This window comes from Microcebus murinus, chromosome 1 (genome assembly GCF_040939455.1).
Source record: "Microcebus murinus isolate Inina chromosome 1, M.murinus_Inina_mat1.0, whole genome shotgun sequence".
NCBI classification, from domain to species: Eukaryota; Metazoa; Chordata; class Mammalia; order Primates; family Cheirogaleidae; genus Microcebus; species Microcebus murinus.
In genome coordinates, this window is record NC_134104.1 from 98907812 (window position 1) to 98934682 (window position 26871).

The 26871-nt window shown below is 35.9% G+C and overlaps 1 protein-coding gene across 1 annotated transcript in view; it reads right to left on the reverse strand.

The window, feature by feature from the left end:
* Positions 1-26871, reverse strand: part of PPM1L (protein phosphatase, Mg2+/Mn2+ dependent 1L) — a 280128-nt gene that overhangs the window by 80347 nt on the left and 172910 nt on the right. Inside the window, exon 2 of the mRNA XM_012782771.3 lies at positions 9476-9650. Coding sequence (XP_012638225.1) covers positions 9476-9650 — 175 coding nt within the window. The remainder of the gene's footprint in view (positions 1-9475; positions 9651-26871) is intronic.

The following is a 26871-nucleotide window of genomic DNA, read 5'->3' on the forward strand; positions in this document are numbered from 1 at the left end:
GGTGAGCTGAAGCTAGAGAATGTGATTTTTAAAAAATCTCCCCATCATACCACTTTTACAAGATTCAGTCTGAATTACCATTTTTCTACTTTGGTAGCAAACAGGAAATGCTGATAACATATTAATGTAAGCTAATTAAAATCAGTTGAAGAGCAACACTTAGAATAAATCTGTATAAGGCGCTGGCATATAACCACAGTTACAGAAGCAAAGAAGAAAAAAAGCACTACTCAAAGTCTGTCTTTAAAAACGCAACTGACATTAATGTTCATGATGAACAGTTCAAGAAACTTATGGGGCCAGGCATGGTGGCTCACACCTATAATCCTAGCACTCTGGGAGGCCAAGGCAGGTGAATTGTTTGAGCCCAGGAGTTCAAGGCCAGCCTGAGCAAGAGCGAGACCCCGTCTCTACTAAAAAAATAGAAAGAAATTAGCTGGACAACTAAAAATATATATAGAAAAATTAGCCAGGCATGGTGGCACATGCCTCTAGTCCCAGCAACTTGGAAGGCTGATGCACTAGGATTGCTTGAGCCCAGGAGTTTGAGGTTGCTGTGAGCTAGGCTGACGCCATAGCACTCTAGCCTAGGCAACAAGTGAGACTCTGTCTCAGAGAGAGAGAGGGAGAGAGAGAGAGAGAGAGAGAGAGAGAGAGAGAGAGAGAGAGAGAGAGAGAGAGAGACTGAGACTTATGGTTTCTCTAATGATTTTCTGATTTATCTGGAACTCTTTCCCAATCTCAAACCTAATTTCTTCCTCCTCTGCCTCAAATCCAAGTACTAACCAGGCCCGACCCTGCTTAGCTTCCAAGATCAGACAAGATGGGGCACGTTCAGTGTGATATGGCCATAGATTCTTCCTCCTCTGAACATCTACTGTTTCTCTACCTTTTTCCATATTTAAAAAATGTTCTAAAATATATTTATATTATTCTTATAATAAAAAAATAAAACAGATTTAATTTCTTTACAGAAAGCCAGAAGTTGGTGTCAGAGTTTGCACAGCCAATATTAAACTACCTTTTATAAGTTTCTTTTGGGCCCTGTTTCTGTCTTCCTTCCAAAACTCCAATTCCTGTCAGCAAGCCCCTGGAGAGGATACCTTTTGAGCTCAGAAATGGCATCCTGATTGAAGATATAAAGTAAGGAAATCTCAATGTCACCTCTTCCCTTAGGAGGCGTTTTCAAAATACACTGTGAAATTCACTCTATTTGTTAGAGTGGAGAATTTCCTGCAAATGCCTTTTACTATATTTTTTATGTTCTTAGCAAACCTGGAAAGGCCCTAAATAATTCACACACTCTTTCCTAGGTTTGATTTCTGGATACGTGTTCAATTTTTTCCCCATGACAGTAAATGGCTTTCCTTTTGAGATCACTGATTACTATGACACTAATGGCTCAATTAAAACGTAGATGTAACTTTCAGTTACCATCTATTTTAAGAGGGATAAAATAAGCTCAATAGGAGGTAACCCTCCAGCTACTTCCTAAATTGCTTAGAGTTCCTTCTCCTACCCTTTTCAGAAGCTATTTTTTCCCAAAAAGTACATTACAGAGGTTGGTGTGTCTTCACTGCAGGTAGCTTTGCTTGGGCTCAGCTTTCATGAATTTCTAATGGAGAGTGGCATCAAGGAATCACAAAGCAAAGTTTGAAAAATTAATGCTGCTCCTTCTTTCTCACCTCCTCTGGGAAAGCTGTATGTGACTGTAAATGGACCAGCAGGTCCCTCAGCTTAACTGATGCTGAAATGAACACAAAAAACAATCAGCTGAGTTTTCTCCTTTCTTCATCTGCACTATCTAGTTAACTTTCTACTCATAAGTGCTCTTTCTAGTTGGTAGAAATATGTGCTCATTGGAAAGCTATATGGTGAACTGTAAGAACAGAAATAAAGTCCTTGCTGGTCTCATAATTCTGAGAAGAAGAAGATCTAAGCAGCAACTTAGGCAACTGCAGCAAGATAGTAACTATACTAAGTTTTTCCCAAGGAGGAAAGTACTCAGCTCATTAGTCCTAATTCCAGACTTCTCAGCTCCCATGATTTAGGGTTATTGAGTCTGTGACAGAGGGTATCACTCTCAAATAAATGTGCCTTCTCTCCTCACAGTTCCTGCAAACACAAAGCATTACAAACCATACCACTTTATCCTTAGCAAGGCAATACATAGGTTAGTTATTCGTGCCCAGACTTAAAAAAAAAATTAAAACTAGAATTTGAGATCACTTACAGAAACATGAATAATACTCAAGCATAAAAATAAACAACAAAAGTAAAGATTCCCTCTCTTGGTATTTCAACTCATCGACTTTTGCCCACTATGACAAATAATGAATATTTTGGTTATTGGTATTCTCTGAGACAGTGTGAAATGTCTATCAAAATGCTATTTTGATCTCTTGTTCTCAGATTATACCACCGCTTTCCTTAGAAATTTCTCCATGGTAAGCCCAATCTACTGAAATGTGTATAAACTTGTACTTCAATTAAATAAAAACATTAATAGATCAAATGCAAACCATGTCTTACTTATTAAAAACTCTGGGTTTTGCTTAGTATTAATAAACACTAATAAAAGGATCTAAAACTTTCTTAACAAGGACTCATAAAGGAGTCCTAGCTCAGAACCTCTTCTTCCAAAACCTACTTTTGTTTGACTAATACATACAGTCTCATTCCTCATCTCACCAATAAAAGTATGCCTGGCATATTCATGTGTAGATGCTATGAAAGCTGAGTGGTGGTCTTCTTTTAGTTAGAAATGAGGTCCAAGTTATGTGGTATGTGCAAAAGAGAGGAGAAAGGCAACAGAGCAAATGGAAAACCCAAAGCTACATACAACCTTGTAAAAATTATAGCTACTCAAGTTTTCCATTGTCAAGAGACCAGAAGCATAGTTTTAGAACTGGAAGACATCAATGAGATCCTGCTCATGCCATCAGTTTATGGGGAAATGGGCTTTAGGAAGGTTTGGTGACTTGCTGCTCAAGGTCATATAACTGGTTGGCAGGATAGCTGGGAATAGAATCTGGGTCTTTTCATTCCAAGTCCTCTTTCTACCATGACCCATCTTAATTCCTGAAATGATCAAAATTTTTCATTTAGACAAAAATCTTTCTAAACTGGTGTTATAGTCTAAATGTTTTTTCTCCTCAAAATTTACATGTCAAAACCTAATCTCAAGGTATTAGGGGGTGCTCAAACTTTTTAAACAGGGGGCCAGTTCACTGTCCCTCAGACCATTGGAGGGCCAGACTATAGTTTTAAAAAACTATGAACAAATTCCTATGCACACTGCACATATCTTATTTTGAAGTAAAAAAACAAACGGGCAAAAACACCCAAATGTGGTCTGCGGCCCACGGGCCATAGTCTGAGGACGCCTGTATTTGGATGTGGGGCCTTTGGAAGGTGATCAGGTCATGAGGGCAGACCCCTTGTGAATGGGATTAGTGCCCTTATAAAAGAGGCCCCAGAGAGATCCCTCACCCTTTCTGTCATGTGAGATTACAGCAAAAAGATAGCCATCTATGAGAAAGCAGGCCCTTACAGACACCAAATCTGCTGGCACCTTGATCTTAAACCTCCCAGCTTCCAGAACTGTGGAAAATAAACTCTGTTGTTTATAATCAACCAGTCTATGGTATTTTGTTATACCAGCATGAAAAGATTAATATACTGGCTTACACAATTCTGTCTTTATATACAAAGTAAAATAAACATTATTGAACCTTTTCTCTGTGAATCAAGGTCACCGTTAAGAAGATCAATGATGTCAATGAATTTGTGAATGCTAATAATGACTTTGAGTGCAGTAATATGTTGGGGATCTGATAAGTGCTTTTTATAGATTTGCTCTTTGTTCTCATTCCTTACTCTTCTCAGTGTCACTTCTCCAAGTATCACCCCCTTTCCTCACCTTGTAATTTTAATTCTAAACTCTTATGGTTGCTGAAGTCTATACTCTAGAGTAATATGAAATGCAGCAAATACACAGCATATTTCTTGTAGTATTATTCATAATAGCAAAATAAAAATTAAAACAAAAAACATAAATATCCAACATAGGAGAATATTTAGTGAGTGGTATTTTCAAATAGAATAGTATGTAGCCATTAAAATTATCTGAACATGAAGAGGCTTTAATGAAATGAGTAGGTGCTTATGTAGCAATTGTTAAGTGGAAAATGCAGGATATAAAACTACAAGATACTAACCACATTTTAAAATGCCTACAGAGAAATATACCAAAATGTTTAAAATGGTAAGATACTAATAATTATTATTTTCTTATTTTCTGTTAAACTGTTATTTATACTTATTTCCACAATTAAAGTGTAACACTTAAAGTCAGAAAAAGAATTTAGAAAAGAAAATATCACATTGGAAAATATGATCTAGCTAGTCATAACTATATAAAATAAAAATATGTAGATTCTAGGTGAGACTCTAAAGCTTCTGCTGTATGAACTTGTCCACAATTCTGTGACATTGTATGGTTGCACACACAAGGTTTTTGTTTTTTGAGACAGAGTCTCACTCTGTTGCCCTGGCTAGAGTGCCGTGGTGTCAGCCTAGCTCACAGCAACCTCAAACTCCTGGGTTCAAGCGATCCTTCTGCCTCAGCCTCCCAAGTAGCTGGGACTACAGGCATGAGCCACCATGCCCGGCTAATTTTTTCTGTATATTTTTAGTTGGCCAATTAATTTCTTTCTATTTTTAGTAGAGACAGGGTCTTGCTCTTGTTCAGGCTCGTTTTGAACTCCTGACCTCGAGTGATTGCCCACCTTGGCCTCCCAGAGTGCTAGGATTACAAGCATGAGCCACTGCACCTGGCCCACACACATGGTTTTTGCTCACTTCCCATATCTTTGCTGAATTTCAGGGTGCTGGATAGTTAAATTGTGCACAGGTAAAGCATTAAGGTGCATACGTATTTAAAAGGGAAGAGAGGACACACAAATATAGAAAGACAGATAAGAAGGTTAGAGAGAAAACGTTCTGAGCTAATGCTTTTAGACAAGTGTCTAAGTGTTTTGTTTTGTTTTTTTTTTTCCCATTAATTGGTTTTTAGAAGTTTGGAAGTCACAAATAGTGGTAATTGTCATTAAGTCACTCAGGCTGATTTATCAGTGGATGAGCATTAAAGACAAATTAACCTCTCTAGAGACCAAGATATCTTCTAACTAACAATTAACTACTTCCTAAAACTGACAGAGCTTAATTAAGAATGTGGGAAAGTCAAAACTCAGATAGCATGGAAAGAAGCTAAGCAGCTGAAACAAATGAGTGTGTTAGTACAGATGCTCCTCGACCTACAATGAGGTCACAACCAGATAAACCCATTCTAAGTTGAAAATATCATAAGTTGAAAATGCATTTAATATACTTAACCTACTTAATATCATAGCTTAGCTTAGCCTACCTTAAACATGCTCAGAACACTTATATTATCCTGCAGTTGGGCAAAATCACCTAACACATAGCCTATTTTATAATGAAGTGCTGAGTGTCTCATGTAATTTACTGAATACTGTACTGAAAGTGAAAAACAGAATGGTTGTATGGGTACCCAAGTCGAGCCATCATAAGTCAGTGGCCTTCTGTATGGGATTGTTATATCTGAAGATATTGAATACTATTATTAATTTTCCATCCTAATTTCTTTGTATTATGATGAAACATTTTTCTGTTAAATAGTGATGTCTTTTCCTCTTCTTCTTTCCTCTTCTCCTCTTCCTTTCATGGAAATCATTAATATATGAGTTATGAGGAGAAGGCAGGGACCTTTTGAATTTACAACGCACAATGACACTCATTGACTCATACATACACACAGCCCCCACCAAATCTGCCACCCTGCATCACCTCATGCAGAGAGGATCAAAGGCAAACTGAGCCCATAGTGGGCAATTTAACAAATCGATGTTGTTTGACTTCTCTAAGCTTCTGAAGATAATTTTTTAAAATTTCCCTCTGCCTCCCCAAACACTACATGCTAAGAAAAGACTAAGAGTACAGGTGATCCTTAAAAAACATGAGTTTGAATCACGTGAGTCCACTTAAGTGTAGATTTTCTTCCCTTCTCTGTCACTTCTGAGATAGCAAGACAATCCTCTCCTCTTTCGCCTCCTTCTCAGCCTACTCAATGTGAAGATGATGAGGATGAAGATTTTTATGATGATCCATTTCTACTTAGTGAATAGTAAATATATTTTCTCTTTCTTATGATTTTCATAATATATTCTTTTCTAGCTTACTTTATTATAAGAATACAGTATAATCAAATATATTATTATTTATTAGAGTCAGGGTGTTGTTCTGTTGCACAGGCCGGAGAGCAATGACGTGATCATAGCTCATTGCAGCCTTGAAATTCTGGGCTCAAGCAATCCTCCTGCCTCAGCCTCCAGAGTAGCTAAGACAACAGATGTGTAACACCACACCCTAATATTTTAATTATTTTGTAGAGACAGGGTCTCATAATGTTGTACAGGCTGGTTTTGAATTCCTGGTCTCAAGCAATCCTCCTGCCTCAGCCTCCCAACATGCTGGAATTATAGTCTTATAGTCGTGAGCCACTACACCTGGCCAGAATACAATATATAATACATATTAACATATAAAAGTATGTGTTAATTGACTGCTTATGTTATCAGTAAGGCTTCTGGTCAACAGTAGAATATTAGTAGTTAAGTTTTGATGTAGTCAAAAGTTATACATGGATTTTTGACTTTGTAGGCGGTTGGTTTCCTTAACCCCCATGTTATTGAAGGGTCAACTGTACTTTAAACTGGTCTGAGGGATAGCCAAGATCCAAACCTGTTCTCATTCAACATTAGTGGCATTAATTAGCATTTACAATATGATTTCTAAGGACTTCCCCAAACATACATTTTACTATTACAAATATATAAACCACAAATTTATAATATTTTATTATTACAATGACCCTTGTGAGATATTATTAGCTCTACTTAATAGATGAAGAAACAGAGGTTCTAAGAGGTTAATTTGTTGAAGATCACACCAGTAATACACTAGAGGGAAGGCCTAGAATTTAGATCCCCTAACTCTCAATCCTGTGTTTATTTCTACTATTTGATGCTACAGAGTTTATTGACAGATTGATTCCATGACTAAGTAGTTGCTACTAAAAGCCACAGAAAGGCCGGGCGCAGTGGCTCATGTTTGTAATCCTAGCACTTTGGAGGCCGAGGTGGGCAGATTGCTCAAGGTCAGGAGTTCGAAACCAGCCTGAGCAAGAGTGAGACCCCCGTCTCTACTAAAAATAGAAAGAAATTAATTGACCAACTAAAAATATATATACAAAAAAAATTAGCCGGGCATGGTGGTGCATGCCTGTAGTCCCAGCTACTCGGGAGGCTGAGGCAGTAGGATTGCTTGAGCCCAGGAGTTTGAGGTTGCGGTGAGCTGGGCTGACGCCACAGCACTCACTCTAGCCTGGGCAACAAAGCGAGACTCTGTCTCAAAAAATAAATAAATAAATAAAAGCCACACACAAGTGAATCTCTGAAGACCAATAGTTGCTCAACAACAATGTAGAAGAGTGGAAAATTACTGCTGAAGAAGGGGAAAATGGAGTGGTGGGAGGTTGCAGCTGATGTTCATTTCCACTTGGGTGATTATTTATGATCCTTCATCAACTAGAAGGCATCCTTGTTCTCTTCACAAATATAAGTTCACCATTTTGTTCTTCAAGGTTTAAACTAATGCCCTACCTTAAAAAATTCCATGGAAAACTTGATCCACTCTCATTATTCCTTGACTCCACATCTCAGCTTAACTTTAATAACTTGTGGATATTACAAGATATAATTGTCCCAAATTCCTCAGGAATTTTTCTCCAGAGGTTATACGTGTATGTTTTATCTCCCCAGCTAGACTTCAAGCAAGATCTATGTTTTCTACATCTCAAATTTCTCCCCATCTTTTCAATGCTCTTCTCTCTTTCTTTCAACTGCCTAGTATATTGCTATGCATTCACTGATTGCTTACCAAGCAAATGGGAACTTGCATTAGCTGGTAAAAGCACAGCTTGATTAGTAATTAGGAGGTTGGATTCCCTGCTATACAACTAAGTAACTGCATTATTTCAAGCAAATGTATGGGTCTCAGTTTTAGTACCATAAAATGGTTATGGGGATAGGAAGTGGGTGGACTTACAGTTCTATGATCTATAATATGCTATGAATATTTAAATATTATTTTGATTGGCACTTATCACAATCTTACTTTATTCCATTAGGGATAAGAGATGAATAAGAATTCCAATGAGAAGAATACTGAAAGTAAGACAAATACAGAGACCAAATAACAAACAATCCAACAGGCAGAAAAACAGCCAATGTGTCTGGAAAATTAATAAAGCAAAAGTGAATCAAAGTAGAGATGTTCTGGGCAAGGCTAGAAATGTAGATCCTGCTTAAAAGGGACATGAAGGGGTTAGAGGGTAGAATGTAAATGGGGAAAGCTTAATAACTAGAAAATTGTATTAGTGGATAGGCAAATGTAGTATAATTTTTTTAATTGCTCTTCTGTTTGTTATTCAAGCTTGAAACCAAATATTAATAATGTCAGTATTAAGCATGCTTAGATTATGATGAGAAAATAAGATGGCATGCTAAAAGTATTCTTGTGGAAATAAAAACAGAAGTTCCTGGCATTAAAATAAATATTAATACTATCAAAATTTGACCATCAGAAACCTATTTTCTTATACTTTTTCTTCCAGTTTTTGGTTTTGTTTTGGTAGGGGGAGAGGTATGGCAATTTTAATCAGGATTTTTTTGCTGCTAAGTTTAATTAAAGATTTTTAATAATGCAAAGTAACACTACACTCATTTCATTAAAATTTGGTTTTAGCTGACAGACCACATAGTAGATTAAAATAGTATTATGAAGAGGTCTGCCCATAATTCATTAATAAGCTTCCCTGGATGAGATGAAGTTATGGTAAGCAGTGAAATGAAGTCTCTGGTGTGGTTGTCCCTGTGTTGCTAAGAAAAAGAAAGTCAAGTTCAGTTTAACAGTTGAAGAAAAAAATAGTACCTCTTTAGAAAAGAAGCTGAAATTTTAAAAAAAAATCTGAATCAAATAACAGTTCTTGGATTATAGGATGTAAAGGTTTTCGACTGGTATCCAAAACTGAAGTAACAGTTTAAGAGTACATGGTTAATAAAAGGACAGAAAAATTCCATTTGAAAAAAAAAAAAAAAGCAGAAACTTAAAGAGATTTGATATTTAAGAGCCATTTTTAAGAATCTTCTGACAAAGTTTTGATACTAAAACTGCAGAGAAGAAACTTACTATTAGTCCATGTTATATAACTTTGAATCCAATTTGCCCTTAACCTTCTACTTCAGAAAAGGTTCCTACTTTATTCAAGATCTATAATGAAAATTTTTCCAAAAGGAAAAAAATTGTGTGTGTGTATTAAAGACAAACATACCTGCTTCATCATAAGATACAGTCAATTTTTCTAGCATTTCTCGGTCAATTGATAAAATCTGCTGTTCAAGGATGGTCTGGTAAGACAATACACTATTTTCTTTGTCTTTCTCGTAGTCCTGAAGATGGTGTTTAAGGGCCTCTGGGAGTCGAGATTTTACATATTCAGCTGCAGTCTGCAGATAAAACAGTCAGAGAACTCCATTAGTACTTCTCATCTCAGCCTTTTCACTTACCCTGAGGTGCTGTAGAGAAAACTCAAAGCAGTGTGGAACCAACCCTCCAGACAAGCATGTCCTTGTTATTGTCATTTTTAGACTCCACTGTACCTAGTCAGGTGGATCTTCAAATAGACAGAATCACAGACCTCTAAGAGTTTTCTACCAGGTTTAAAGGCATAAAAGATGATGGATTTGGTTTGATATTAACAGAGCTAGTGCTCAGAGTTTCAACTATGACAGTGACCTCTAAAGGCCCCATGATAGTAATTTTGCTAGATACAAATTTGACTTGCCCTCTTCTAGAATTCAGAAGATAGTCACTCATCTCAGCAGTGAGCCCAACCATGCTATGCCATTCATATCCCTATTATGGGTTACTCCACTCATTATTGGTTACATAAGAACTCATGTAAAGTGAACAGATAAGACAGCCCTCTGCTAGTGCTAATAATGAAATAATAGGATGAAGAGATCTAAAACAATGATGCCCCTTAACCTGAAAAAAAAAAAAATGTTCACTACTTAAATGTTTTAGCATTGATATATATTAATTTGGGTTTTTAAAAAATTGTTTATCTTGGTGTTTTGCTTCTACACTATCTACACAACACATTCCTAACATCTGAAATTACATGTGGTGATTTCAATCAGGTAAGCACATTCCACTTGGGTTTAGGAAGGAAGACATGCATTTTGAAAAAGACCTTCTCAAAGATTCTGGTATGTTCTTCTGGTGGGCTGTTGGCTCCCTCCCAGTTGAGAATCACAGTGCTAGTTAACAGAACTTTATGGGTGAAATTAAGTGATAGGATGGCATGTATGAAGCAGGGAATTCTGAAATTCTAAAAACATATCTCTTGAGAATGTCAAGTTAGGCATCTCCCTGCACAGCAGTCCTTCTTCACTTCCATAATTTCTAAAGCTGATAAATCAATAAATGAAGTTATACATATATTGTTTAAAATTACATTCATAATGAATAAAAAAAACTTTAAACTGCTGAAAAAAAAAGATAGCCTCTGAGGCAATCTTTGCCTAGAATGAGGCAAAGACCATCTACATAGTTCAATTTTTCAAAATCCTAGGATATTCTACTGAACAGGAGATGACTATGGTTAACAGTGAGATATTTTATATTACAAAAAAGCTAGAAGAGAGATTTTTGAATATTCTTAGCACAAAAAATGATAAATGTATGAGGTGATGGATATGTAACTACCCTGACTTGAATATTTAAAACATCAAATGTAATCATCAAATGTACATCAAATTGTACATAGATATGTACAATTTTTCAATTTTTAAAAATCCTGTACAGCTATTAATTATATAATTTAAAATCATTATGAATTACACACACACACACACAGACATATATATGATACATGCTCATCAACAGACGTTCAGGTTTTTTCATTTATAAAATAGTATGCTTGGGCTGGGCGCGGTGGCTCATGCCTGTAATCCTAGCACTCTGGGAGGCCAAGGTGGGCAGATTGCTGGAGGTCAGGAGTTCGAAATCAGCCTGAGGAAGAGCGAGACCCCATCTCTACTATAAATAGAAATAAATTAATTGGCCAACTAATATATATAGAAAAAATTAGCTGAGCATGGTAGTGCATGCCTGTAGTCCCAGCTACTCAGGAGGCTGAGGCAGGAGGATCACTTGACCCCAAGAGTTTGAGATTGCTGTGAGCTAGGCTGACGCCACGGCACTCACTCTAGCCTGGGCAACAAAGTGAGACTCTGTCTCAAAAAAATAAAAATAAAAAAAATATATAAAATAGTATGCTCTATAGACTTTGGAAAAAATAAGATAGGACTATATGCACTGTAAGAACATATAGAACACCATGTAAGAACACCATGATATACTGTTGAAATTAAAAGGCAAAGTTATAGAATATCAGGGATAGTATATCCTTTTTATGTAAAGTATACATGTATGTATACATTATATTTAGTGTTATATATGTATGGGAGAAGATATGGAAGGATATACTCTTAGTTGTGGAAGATACTTTTTTACTTTCCACATTTCTGTATTTTTTTCATATTCTTACTATTATAATTTTTAAAAACTATTTTTAAAATATATTTCTTTGTAAACCTCATAGTTTTCCTTTTAATGTTACCACTGTTTAGATGAAAAGGCACTTGCCAGAACAATGACAACTGACTTCCCAGGAAAAGTCTACTGGGAAGTGGTGAGAAAAGCTATATTTCACTCCTTAGAGTAGCCAAAGATAGCACACAACATTTTTTATTTCCAGATTTATATTTAGATTGCCTAAGTCAGTTGCTGATGAAATTACAACTTTAAAGTATCACCAAACATTGTTCAATTTCTCTGCCAGGCAGCTAGTGCAGAACAAATAAAATTATTCCATGAAATGTAAATGGACTCAGCACATTTGCACAACATATTTAATTATAAAGTTTAATAATAATTTTCTTATGACACTGGAAAATGAAGAGACACACTGCAGAATAACTATTTTTAAACTTGCACTATCTTGCTATTCGAGTATAACATCTATTGTTAATTTTTTCCTTGGAATACCTATGAGGTATAGGAAATATTTCTATAATTCACATTTGACAAATACTGATGTACTCTATATTATTGAAAGCACACCACATATTTCCTTCCAATTGTACCTACTGATTTTATTTGAAATGAAGAATTAGAATTAAAATTACGTTTCTAATGACAACCATGATATAGATCTTTGAACAGGGCCTTTATCTTTAACTATATTAGAGTTATTTTGGCATTTCATTCTAAAACAGTATAACTTCACATGTACAGTTCTTTCTATTGCTAAAGATTCTTAAGAGGAAAGGAAAGAAACAACTCTAGGCAAAATATTGGATTCTGCCAAGATATTTTAAGAAATCACCTTTACTGAGGTGATACTCTAAATGTATTCAAATGGCAGTTAAAATTATGTTCAAGAATGAGCTTATGTTCAAAATCATGTTATAACTGAGATTGGAATTACTCTACAAGTAATAAATAATAAAAAGAACAATTTAAATTTAAAAACTGCTAATTCTAAAAGTGAAGTGAAAGCAAAATAAAAATATGTGATTATTCTTTAATCAAGGATAAATGCTACTGGAAGTTTAAGTCCCAAATAGCATTTTCTTATAACCTAATTATTCTGATACAACAACATTATTATTACTATTATCAGTATCTTGCATGTGTGCAGTACTTTGTGCTTTTCCAAGCAATGTATGCCCTTTTCATTCTGTATCTTCACAATAACTTTGAGTGAAAGTAGACAAATTATTGGTTTTGGCCAATCCTTTATTTCCTTCAGAGTTTGGCTTAAATGCTATATGATATACTGTGTTAGTGTTGCCTAACCTAACTTCTATGAACACCTAAGAGCACCAAACAGTCTTCCAATTCTTGCCTTTATTTCTTCATTTGGCAACAGGTTTGATTCTGCTAGGGACCCTTTGAAGAATCATGCAGAATGTACCTCAGAACTGCACATGTGAGTTAAGGGTTACCTTATGGGGTGTTCATTCCCCTACAGGCTCAGGTTTGTGCTTATCCAAATGTAACCTAGGTGGTGATAGAAAAGCCTCAGGGCAGAAAGTGGAAGAAAGTTCACAGATTCCCTCTGGTTAGACCTCAGATGATGGTGGTCTCAGCAACAGCTGAAGTAAAAAGATGAGCCAAAAGCTGATGCGGCCGGGCATGAAAGTTGCCCAGTGCACCTTCTTACAGAATTTGCATACATTTGTATTACTCATGCCAGCTTCAGTCTGGAAGACAGTAAAGGGTTAAAGTAGACCCTACAAAAGAAACTCAGTGAGTGAGAAGGATAAATTAAAAAAAAAAAAAAAAAGGAGAATCATTAAGAATTTAAATTCTGGGAATACAGTAGGTAGAATGCTAATGCTGTTCATTAGGCTAAAAAACTATTTACTATTATAGTGGCATGCTCTTTAAGAAATAATTGATATATATTAAAGAATTGGGGGCTGCAAAAGTATGTTTTAAGAACTGCTAAGGCTTTACAATTCATCTTAAAAAGAAAAGCTGTGAGCCAGCTAACTCTAATTTATTGACTGACTGCTGAGTAAAGCATATTAGACTTGACACTATTGGGAGAACAAGCCTCTATCAAAAAGGAACCTGCAATTTCAATATGCAGAGAAAGCACACATGAAATACTGGAAAAACACATTTTATAAAGCAATACAAAATTAGGCATGAATCTTGATATAAAATAATATACTTGTTTACTATACGAGCTATGTTAGGTTCTGAGCAGCCTCTAGGGAGAGAAATTAATATGAGAGAGGAGACACAGAAAAATAATCAGGAAATCATTCTGGTAGAGTTTAAAGACCAATTTTGAGACAAGAGGCACTTACTGGAGGAAAGAAAAGCAATTTAGAAAGCAGTGAGTGTGAGTTCACTGGGAGAAACAATTAGAAAAGAAGTTGATAAAATTAGGAGTATGAGAGTGCTGGCAGCTGGAGAAGTCTCAACTCCGTGTTAAACCAGGGAGTTTTGATTTGTAATGGTATTAGGAAACAACTGCAACATATTAAAGAGTGAAATAAATGGTCAAATCTTGTTTGAGAAACAATGTGCTTGAAGCTGAGTGCTTCATGCACTGTGCTTGATGCACTGAAATATTATAGAATGAGATTAAAGCAAGACAAGTAAAAAATGTGAAGGAAAAGAAAACTGGCCTTCTACACTGTTGGTTGTAGAATAAATCCAACTATCTTTTTGGACAGAAAATGAAAAAATGTAAAAAACTTTAAAATAGTTTATACGTTTTACCTAGTAATTATCTTTCAGGAATTTATTTTAAGGAAAATTGAAAGATGAACACAAAGCCTTGTGTACAAACATGTTTATAAAAATTTTATTCATGATAATGAAAATCTGTGTAGAAATTGGTTGATTAAATTATAGGACATTATGTAATGGAGTACTGTGCAGCTATTAAAAATCATGTTATGAAAGAATACTAAATTATATAGGAAAATACTTATAATAAAAAGCAGATTACTCCAGCCTGAGCATGAGCAAGACCCCATTCTACAAAAAAATAGAAAAATTAGCCAGTACGGTGGCACTCGCCTATAGTCCCAGTTACTCAGGAGGCTGAGGCAGGAGGTTCACTTGAGCCCAGGAGTTTGAGATTGCCGTGAGCTATGATGACACCACTGCACTCTAGCCCTGGGTGACAGAGTGAGACCCTATCTTGAAATAAATAAATAAAAATTTTTTAAAAAACAGATTATAAGGTAGTTTATATACTACATGTATGAGGGGAAAATGGCTAACTTTAATGTGTATCAAAAGTTAACTCAGAGTAGTAAGAGTTTGGGTAACTTTTGTGTTTTTTCTCTATGTAGTGTTCTGCATTTTCCAAATTTTATAAAATAACATTAATATTTCTATATGCCAGCACTGTGCTGAACACTTTAAATACGTTCACTTATTTAATCCTTACAACCCCAACAGGTTTTTACAGCTGAAGAAACAGACGCATCCTTGATTATGCTGTGAGTAGTGGAGCAGGAAAGACCAATCACCTTGGAACTAGAAAAAAAAACTAACTTTTTAAAAAGAAAGCAATGCCTTCTATGGTCATTTCTTTCCAAGATAAAGCAGCCCCAGGCTAGGATAAAGCCCATGAGAAGAGAACAAAAGAGCTCAGGAGCAAAGCTTCACAACAGGGGAAAAAGAAAAACATGTAAACTATCATTAATCTTCAATGCTGCATAATTGGAAGCTAAAGATGATGATGGAGCTGTTGAGAATAATGGGAAAACTGAGTAAAGTGAAACAATATATTAAATTTAATTTTGACCATGTAACTGTAAACCTGAAAACTGTCCATCTCTTCATATTTTAGGGAATATCCACCACCAACCACTGCCACCACTACCCTTCAGGGGGAAAAAAAAAAAAAAAACAACAACAACTCTGAGAGGAAAAGGTGTTAGCACTCAGAAGAAAAATATCAGACCAATGATTTTGGTTGCAAGTTTCCCGGGAGGCAAAAGCTTCTCTTCAAGAAAAGATATTAAGTGATATTGAATTAAATTCTAATAGAGCCTTGATTAGAAAAAGATCACAAGTAAATTAGACTTATGTTTCAAATCACTTTTAGTATTTTTCTCTGGATATGTGCAAAAGTCAAGTTACTATTCATTTTGGCCTTTAATGGACTTAAAATAAAAACAGGTTTCAGATGTCCATAGCTATGAAAATATACCTTATCATATTATAATTTTTATTTAATATTGTATATGTCATAGTTGTGGAAGTTTTTAAGTATTTGTTCCCTGCTCTTTAATCAAATGTTCTATTTTATTACTAATTCCAAAACTTATTATATAGTATGTAATTTTATAAAGTTTTAGACATGTTAATCAAAGGAAAGAAAACTCCCCTATATGCAATAAATTTTTACTTAAAAGATATTTTAAAACCAAGAAGTGGATTTCATCATTAAGTTTGTAAAGAATTGTGTTGTAAACAGTCTTGACATAGAGACCTGATTTCAAAGTAATTTTGAAAAACTAATAGATGAGGTTTTAAGGTTTTAAAACCTGGGACATGCATCTTAAAAAGAAGAGGAACTTTTGCGTCAAGAATGGTCTAGAGAATGTTTACCAAGATAAAAAGTTTTAGAATTTTAATATCTTCCAAATTCTATGCTTTTATAAATTACCCTTCTCCCTCCATTTTATTTAACACACACACACACACACACACACACACACACACACACACACACACACACACACACAGGACTGTAATTTGAACAAAGAGAAATACACAAGCTCCACTGAACTGAATGAGACAAATAATTGATGGCAATGCTTTTCAGTTTATGTTTACACCACATATATGCCTACCTTGGAACACACAGTGCCACTGCTTCAGATATGTGTATTGACTGTGAATGGACACAAGCTTCTAAAGCTAGATCAAAAGGAGACTAAAGCAAAGGGCTGATCTCTGGGCATCTGATCAGTGAGCCTCTTCTGTGAGGAGACTTTGGCACTGAGGAAGACAGGCATATAAGGGAGATAAGATGAGAAATCAATTCTACAAATACTGAGTAGTAAAGGAGCTGAATTTTGGGAAACGGTAACTCAGTGATGATTGCAAGGTATTCAGAGCTGAAAGAAGAAATCATCACAATAATCCTTCAAAATTCATGCCAGAAGAAGATAGAAGGGTCAAGGGAGTAATATTTTCTTGCAGGCAAGGTTTCTCTGCCCTTGAAGGGAAGTGAATGTGTGTTTGCTGATTTAGCAGCAGCCAGCACACAGACCACATGCTAATTTACTTAGCTCCACCTTGGAATCCATCTTTCTTGTGGTAACATATCATTAACTTTTGACAGCTGCTCTTTGGCTCCAGGCACTTTAAAACAAAGTCAGAGTGAGTGTCCTTGCCCACCAGGAAGAGGACATAAGGTAAGGGAGTTATTCTTCTCTCATGCCTGCCAAGAGTGTCATTTCTTGCCAATTTTAGTCTTTGGCACTTCTAACCTGGAGAGGTTATTTAAATAAGAAAAGCATCTTTGAGATGACCATTTTGCACTCTTGAATTCATAATGCTGCCTCAAGAAGGCAAATTTGATTCCTTCAAGAGATATAGCATTGGGGGAAAAGTCCCAGACTTAAACCAGAAGCATATAAATGAAATCATATGCCTATTACAGAGATTTAAGATTGCTCTGGAGAACCAAAGCTGCGGACATGCAAATGCTAGTCAGTCATGTGGCAAAATGACCACTGCAGAGGGCATAACACTCAGGATGTGAAAGACTTGAGATCATATAACCTACTTAATATGGAAACTGAAGTCTTCATTTAGTTTAAATGAAAGGTGATGACTACTAAATTATAGATTATTCAGGACAATTCCTCTGGGATTCCTCATGTGATATACTTTTAATAACTTTATCAGTCATCTAATTTATATTTAATCTGACATTATATTGATGTGGTAGCACCAAGCATGCTCAAGTCTGAAAATATAACTCAAATCCCACATCCTGTCTGAGGGCTTCCCTAATTGCAGATGGATACTTTTATATATAAAAACTAACTTACCTCCTTCTTCCAGATCCCTAATTTCTAATTGCAGTAAGATATAATTTAGCTTAGGTATCAAATATTGTTCAGCCATGTGGTCCATTTTCCTTATCTTATTATTTTGATCAAAATCTACATTCAAACTCTAAAGGATTAAAAAAATTTATCTGTTTATAATTTATAGAAAAGTTAAGTTTACTTCCCTACTACCAAAGTGATGAATGAATTCTTTGCCCCAATTATCATACATATTCCAGGGAAAGGTTAAGGGATTCAGGGGAATAGATCATACTAGTTCCATGGCCTTTCTCTTAATTTTTTTAATAGCACACACATACATATTTAAGTTCTCCTGAGAGATAGCAATAAGCAAAAAGTGGCTTAACAGCAGATTTTTTCATAAATCTGTTGAGAAAATGAGCAGCACTCAGCCAAAGCAGTCTGGCTAAACTTTGTGATGGGTTATCTTTTCAGCAGTTATAGAAAGAAGAAACTGTTTCACATTCTAAACATTTGAGATCTATAGAAGAAAAATGTAAAGTAATATTTATTTACAGAAAGAAATATGTTTCATATTTCAAAGAAAATCATGGTTAATTACTGATAAAATTTCCTTCCATTTCTGAATCTTGGGCTGTAAAGCTTGGGGAAATATTAGCTTCCATGAGTGCTATCCTAATATATTCTGGAAAGTTCCATGCAGAATGCTAACTGAAAATGCCCTTTGGAAATTCAGAAAGCCAATGGGATTAACTGTTATAAATGAATTATAAAACACTCAGGAGTTACAAATCAAAAAGAAGTCTGTAGCTATGACAGTAGAGCAGCCCCTCAGGGAGGCAGCCAAAACAGATACTATGTTCCTTGTCTGGCAACCATTGCTTATATAGGAACAGAGCCAGAGAAGCCCCATTGGGTCTCACCAGGCTTTTTAAGGTGTACCTGCAGAAAGCAGGTGTGGCCAGGGTGGCAGGGAAGCTCTAGATCAATACCAGCTGGCCTGATGTCTCCAACCTAACATGACTTTAAGAAGTGCCTTCATAACTAGTATTAGATTTAGGCTACCTGTATGTGCAGTGGGGGTGTGGGGAAGGGTGGTCCTTTCCATCCTGGGAGCTGGTAACTGCCTTAGTGTGATGTGAGTTACCCCAAATGGATCCTCAACCCAAAATTGTTTTCTCTTTCAGCTTTCTTTGATGCCTGAAATTCTATCATTATGGCTTCAATCTTTGGCTAATGCCAACTCTTCCCCTATCAAAAGGCAAATATTTTAAGGAAGAGTAATACACTAAGTAATGTCAGTCTTAGTGTAGACAAGTTGATCAGATTTTTACCTATAAGGAGGTAGATTGAGAAGTATTAAGGCACCCAGGGAAACTCCTGGGAATGAGGTATAAAGTGAGAAAGTAAAGATAAGGAAAGACAAACTTTGTCTACTCTGAAATTTAACTTTACATGGAGGAAAACGCAAATATCTGTACTGCTTGAAGGTTTAAGTTAATCTGCTCCCTCTTCAAGGTATACTCTCAAAGCTTCTTTGAGGCTAACCTAGCCAAGCAAACTTAATTTGCTCGATCTCACACATAGATAAATAAAGAACATGTTTAGCATGTCCAGTGCATGTACATAGTTTTAAAACTTCTCCTGTACAGATAAGAGTCATCACTTAGGTTGCAAAAGTAGCCTCTCAGAATTAAAGCTATTGCTTCCTCACCTGTCCTACCGCAGCATTGTCTTACATTCACTCAGCCACTTCACAGTATCTCCAGCCAGTCACCTGTTTGCCTCTCCATTAGTTTATGAGCAATTAGCAGGCAGGACAGGAGCTTTTTCACATATGTGGGTTTCTTTAACACCTAGTCTAATGTAGGCACACCAGAAGAAAAGTATGGGGAATGGGTGCTTTAAAACCAGGCTTGATATTCTATGAGTGATGATTCTACACAACCACAAAGAGAGATGAAAAGGACCATGTCCACAATGTTTCCTCCTATCACTCTGACATCTGCCTCTCTTCTGCCACAAAGCATATAAATGTCATACTATTTTATACATCCCGAGCATCACATCTTATTTTATACCACAGGAAACCATTAGCAAGGACTGCTGGTTTGGAGCCAGAACCTGTTGTATCTCATACTTAAAATGTGTTTCCAAATATTTTTGTATTATTTTTGTAAAATTTTGAACCCAACTAAAAATCTTTGACAGTAATGGATCCTCTTCCCAGAAAAACACAATATCTAATGTCTCATTTTAGGAACCGAGGTATGAAGTTCATAAACTGGGTCACAGTGAACCCTTATTAGATTTAGATCCACTCATGGGAAAGGCACTGGGACAGGGCTTTAGTTTTCTCTACAAAATTAGGTGACTGGGCTTAGTCAGTGTTTCTGGTCCTCCAACAAACTGCTTCTGACTGGGGAGAAGGGAATGACTCCTTTACAAATGCAGATTCCTAGGTCCTGCTCCACATTTAGTAAATCAAGAGTTTGAAAGAGGACTCTGGAATCTGCTTTTTAAACCTGTGCTGCAATGAGATATCACTTAACTCCAGTGAGAATGGCCTTTATCAAAAAGTCCCCAAACAACAAATGCTGGCATGGATGCAGAGAGAGAGGAACACTCCTACACTGCTGGTGGGACTGCAAACTAGTTCAACCTCTGTGGAAAGCAATATGGAGATACCTCAAAGCGATACAAGTAGATCTACCATTTGATCCAGCAATTCCACTACTGGGCATCTACCCAAAAGATCAAAAGTCACTTTATGAAAAAGACACCTGCACTCGAATGTTTATAGCAGCACAATTCACAATTGCAAAGCTGTGGAAACAACCCATGTGCCCATCAATTCATGAGCGGAAATGTGGTATATGTATACCAGGGAATACTACTCAGCTTTAAGAAACAATGGTGATATAGCATCTCTTGTATATTCCTGGATACAGCTGGAACCCATTCTACTAAGTGAAGTATCTCAAGAATGGAAAAACCAGCACCACATGTACTCACCAGCAAATTGGTATTAACGGATCAACACCTAAGTGGACGTATAGGAGTAACATTTATCGGGTGTCGGGAGGGTGGGAGGGGAGAGGAGGGGATGGGTGTATACAACCATAACGAGTAAGATGTGCAACATTTGGGGGATGGACACGCTTGAAGCTCTTACTCGAGGAGGGAGGGGGGCATGGGCAATATACGTAATCTTAACACTTGTACCCTCATAATACACTAAAATAAAAAATAAATAAATAAAAATAAACCTGTGCTGTATTTTAACAGACTCACTAAAAGACGAAAAACACCACATTCTACCCCCTAGAGATTCTGATTTTGTAAGGTCTAGGCATGTGTATTTTTATAAAGCTTTATAATGAACTTTGATGTATATTTACAAGACCCTCCACAAGAACAGTTCTCTGCCTTCCCCAAGACTCAGTTTGGCAAATAAATATTTTTAATTCTTATAAAAACCTTGACTATATACAATGACATTCCTACATGGCCTGTCAACCCTCAGTGCCACAGGCTTTTTTTTATCGTATAAGATTACCAGTCTGCTCAGCCTCAGAAAGGCTGAGCTCTTCCCTGAAGCAAACTAACTGACCTTGTATACTTCTGAAGCCAGAGAGCACCTGGAACCCTTTCCTAACAGCTTGTGGGCAATCAAGCAAGTCTCAGCAAGCTGTGTGAAACAGGCCACAAAATGACCGATGGCAAAGTAATTTGAAAACACAATGATTTCCTCTTGACCATCCTCAGGCATGGTCAGAACATTGACCTGACCTCTACAAAAGACTGCAAGTGAAATCCTGAATCCTGGAAAACTGCAGCAAAACGTAGCAGAGGGAAAGGAAAGGAAATCAGCATTGCCAGCAGTGTTGCATAACTTTGCATACAGGGTTTAAAAGGCTATCTTATTTTAGCAAGATGAAAGTGGGATACATAATTGTGTAGAAAAGCTATAATTTCAGCAGTGAATGCACTTGTTTGTATAAATATAAGATGATACATTTTAAAATTTGAATGGGTAAATAGTTCGTGGACCTTACAGAGAAAAATATATCTTACAGAGAAAAACATATATCCAAGTCCTATCCAACTCCAAAAGACGACATCCAGATGAGCTGGCACACAGTCATGGGCTAGAATTACGTCCTTTCAACTAATATTTATTGAATGTCAACTATGTGTCAGACATCATGCTAGATGCTACAGTAAATGGTGGGCAAAAGTAGATACATGGCTGCTCTCACTGTGGTTATGGACTAGTGGGGAGACAGAAATTAACAAGATTGTTTGAGAGAATACAACAAAAGAACCTAAACAACTTAGTTGAAGCAGAGAAGTAGGGCAGGAGGGGTTTCCCTGAGAGATAGATGCTTAAGCCAAGATCTAAAAAATGATGAGGAGGTTCAGAGGCAAAGGGATGAGGAATAAGAAGAGGTTAACACAGTCAGGATAAGACACCATATTTTTTTGATATGCATTTTCAAAAGTGTGGATCAAGTAGAGCCATGGGTGAATAAAAGTTGTAATTTTACACAAGAAAAGGCCTCAAGATTGATTCTTTCTCTGAGGTTTTGCATACTAGGCATTGGGTCTATTGAGGAACATAAGAAAAGGACAGATATGCATTAACATTTGTCCGATTTAAACTAATAAAACTTTCTGTTTGTTGTGGGTAAAAACAGTTTCTAAATTTCTTTTCATTAAAATGGATTTATTATAAAGAATCTGAGTTTAAGACAATATGAGGCACAACAAGCTCAACCCCGTAGGGTTGACTAATACAAGATCAACCTACGGTTGACCAATAGCATGAACAGCCAATTAACACATATTTTTGTATACTGTATGTATTATACACTGTATTCTTACAATGAAGTAAGAAAAAAGAGAATGTTACTCAGAAAATCATAAGGAAAATATATTTATTATTCATTAAGTGGAAATGGATCATCATAAAGGTTTCAGCCTCATCCTTTTCATACTGAGTAGGCTGAGGGGGAGGAGAAAAGGAAGGGTTGATTTTGCTGTATCATGGGTGGTAGAGGTGGAAGAAAATCCATGTATTAGTGAACCTGCACAGTTTAAACCTGTTGTTGTTCAAGGGTCAACTGTATTTGTTAGAGATGAATTAAAAACTGACTGTCATAAGTTTCTTGGCACCCAATGCAAAGAAATAAAGGCAACCATCTGCACAAGTCACAATGTCCTTAAAATAAATTATAGGAAGAATCAAAACAATGGCAGACATTATTAATTAAAGAATTATTTGCCACTGAGCTCAGATTGATCCTCAGAATCCTTCTCAATATAGTATTCCAAGGCAGCCACCAATTAATCAAAATAGCACATGAGCTAACACCTGTTTATGAACTTTGGTCTAAATCCAAGGTGGCAAACTAGAGCCCAAACACCTGTTTTTATAAAGTTTTATTGGAACACAGCCCTGCTCATTTGTTTACATATCATCTACAGCTGCTTTTCTACTACAATTAGAGAGTTGAGCAGTTGAGACAGAGACTACATGGTACGCAAAGACTAAAATATTTACTACATGGATCTTTAAAGAAAAAATTTGCCAAACCACAGTAAAGATAAATGGCCAAACTAAAGCAAAATTAGCAGACATGTGTATATGTATATTATTAATATTGTTTAGCTTGCATTTATTATGTACCTTCATTATAAGGCACATTGTTGTTTTCCAGGTATACAAAAGTAAGTTGCACATAATCCTACCTTGAAATAGCCCACAATTTAGTTACAGAGATGACTATTTGAAGAGATAATTACAAAACAATTTAATTCTAAAACATAAATATGGGCCGAGCGAGGTGGCTCACGCCTGTAATCCTAGCACTCTGGGAGGCCAAGGCGGGCAGATTGCTCGAGGTCAGGAGTTCAAAACCAGCCTGAGCAAGAGCGAGACCCCGCCTCTACTAAAAATAGAAAGAAATTAATTGGCCAACTAATATATATAGAAAACATTAGCCAGGCATGGTGACACATGCCTGTAGTCCCAGCTACTCAGGAGGCTGAGGCAGCAGGATTGCTCTAGCCCAGGAGTTTGAGGTTGCTGTGAGCTAGGCTGATGCCACGGCACTCACTCTAGCCTGGGCAACAAAGTTAGACTCTGTCTCAAAAAAAAATAAAATAAAATAAAATAAAATAAAATAAAATAAAATAAAATAAAATAAATAAAATAAAATAAAATAAAACATAAATATGTACAATTTACTATGTGAACCCAACAGAGTTATTTAAAAATTCCAACACCCCAGAGATTTTTCTTAGGCATTTTATTCCTTTCCATTTTACCATATAATCTAAAAAGTTAGAGGGAGTCTTAGAAATTATAGTCTGGTAGCAATTCTCAGAGGAAATGAATGGATAAAAATTCAGCCAGATATTATAAAGGGTAGCTGCTCTACTTGATGTAAGATTAAAAATGAAAATTTTATTAAACATTCTAAAAACAATGGACAATTGGTCCTACCCCATAAAAAAACTAACTTAAATAAGTTTAGATGCTCAAAATTGTCATTTGTCATGAACTACATAATCACAAGAAAATTAACAAGGTTCCAAAGGGACACATAAAGTTTGAATTAGGATTCACAGTAGATTGACAGGGACATCATAAATCTATAATTATAGTGGTCCACAGCTGTTCCAACCTTAGAAAATAATGAATTACTTAGTGAGGGCTGGTGTCTCTGAAATGGCAAGAAAAAAAAAATCTGCTATAGAGCAGCATCCTATCTTTATGTCCTATACCCAGATACTCCATATCCAAGAATGATCCACCTAAAGATTTATTGTTGCAACAAGTAATTTCTAAATGTAATAAATTATTATGGAAATGGTCAGGCTAGAAAGAGTATAAACTTTGCCATCTACAGTATAGTCCATTATTAATTTCCTTTTATTCCCCAAGGTAGTACCTGTGATTCTTCTTCAAAACATATTGTGTTGATTTAAGTGCCCTAGGATAAAGAAGCCATTAAATAAGTCAAATTGAATTATGAGACACACATAACAAACCAAGCTTTCTTTTTAACACAAGTCATATGTCCACATGCCAGCAATTTAATAGCAAAGGTTAATAGAACTTTATAAGACAGGTAGCTGACCATTTTTGTATGGAATAGTAATTTATAAATTAAATGACTTGCCAATTCTGTTTGAAATCTTTCCTTTAAGAGAAGTACAAGATAAAATTTTATATATAACACATTTTAATATACTTAATGGCATCCTTCCTAAGAACTAGGTAAATTCTCAGAGTCCTTTCTAGTTATTCAATTAAAAATAAAAGTTTGGAGATATATGTGTGTGTGCCCTATGTAATTTCTCAAATGAAAATTCTACGAATGATAGCTCAATTCCGCAACACCTCATTTAACGAGTGCCATCAAGGAATGAAGAGTTTCACATAAGTGAATGTCTCATTTAACTCTACTACTCTCCACGATGAAAAATTATTTTCTCTTTTGATGAAAATGTTTATAAAGTGAAATACATTCTCCACAGTTTTTTAAAAAGAATGCAGAGAAGAAGATCCCGCATTTTCTTGATGATTGATAGCCATCTTCAGAACACGAAGGGGGTGTTGTAGCAAATATGTTTCCGATATGTGAGTTTGGATAATCCTGCTTCTAATAGGCTAGTTTATACACCATTATATAGCCTCAAGATATGAAAATGTTTAGCCTTCTATTTGGAGAAAGGTGCACGGGCTTTGTGACTATTATTTTCCCCTTAGTCCTTTTTCGTTTACTTGGTGGTTCATTACAGTGGTCCAGATAACTTAAATGGGGGGAAAAGGTCTCTCTCTCTTTCACATAAGTGGAGTGTAAGAACTGCAGAAATGTGAATATTGAATGCATATCTACTTTTTATCAAAAACCATACAGAATTTCTCTTTAGATTCATGTACCCTAAGAAAATCCATCAAAATGGCATGAATAAAACTGATAACTTTATATCTAGAATGATTATAATGCACATGGATGGGTGAATAAACACAAGGAATTCTTACAAAAATCTAAATAGAGTTGGTATGATTTGTCTTATGAAAAGTTACATAGTTTTATATTATTACCTAAATATTCATTATTTTGACCAAGACTGTCTCTCATTTCTGGTTCTTTAAGCACTTTGTACAATGTTAGGCATTAGGTAGGTACTCAATAAATGCTTGGCAAATGAATGAATCAAAAAACTTCAATGTCACAGAAACATTTCAAAAATCCAATATTGAGATAATACAAATAATAAGTTTATCTTAAATTACATGAATTACTACACTAGCAAGTAAACAATATTTAGTAACATGTATCTTATTTGCCAAATTAATGTTTTCACACATTGTTCATAATTAACCAACTTCTCAATTAAGAAACCAATGCACAAGAATGAAAAAACAATTACCAGGGAGTTTTTCCTGACTATGCCCCTGGAACCACCATGAAAAAGTGAAAACTTCAATATTAATGAACAGTAATAATCTTAATTTCCATACAGTATTGGTTAAGCATGCACCTGTAGTTAGCCTTTTATCCACCAGATGGCATCCACGAATCAAGCGAAATGCCTAACTTCCATTACATTCAAGAGGGAAACTGAATAAATGTAGTAAGGGATAACCATCCTATCCTCGACTACATGAGCAATTGTTGAAATTCACAGCCATGAAAAGCAGAGGGCTGACTGAGCTGGGTTACAAAGAAAGCCAGATAATTCATTCAAGTATTCATTCTTTCAACATTTATTGAGTGTTTATGATGCTCTAAGCATTGTGCTGAATACATGGAGCTAAAAGAAAGAGTCCTTGCCCTCTAAGAGCTTATGACTTAAGGAAACAGATAACTTACAAAGAAATTACTACAAAAGAACACAATAAATTCTCTAATTGAGAGAAGCCTTGGAAGCCCCAAGTCAGAAGGAATATGTGAGCTGAATCTTGAGGGATGTAAGGAGTTGCTGGGCAGAACAATAGGCTGGGTAGCAATCAGGCAGAGAGCTCAAGCCACATAAAGACATAGAGGTATGAAAGACC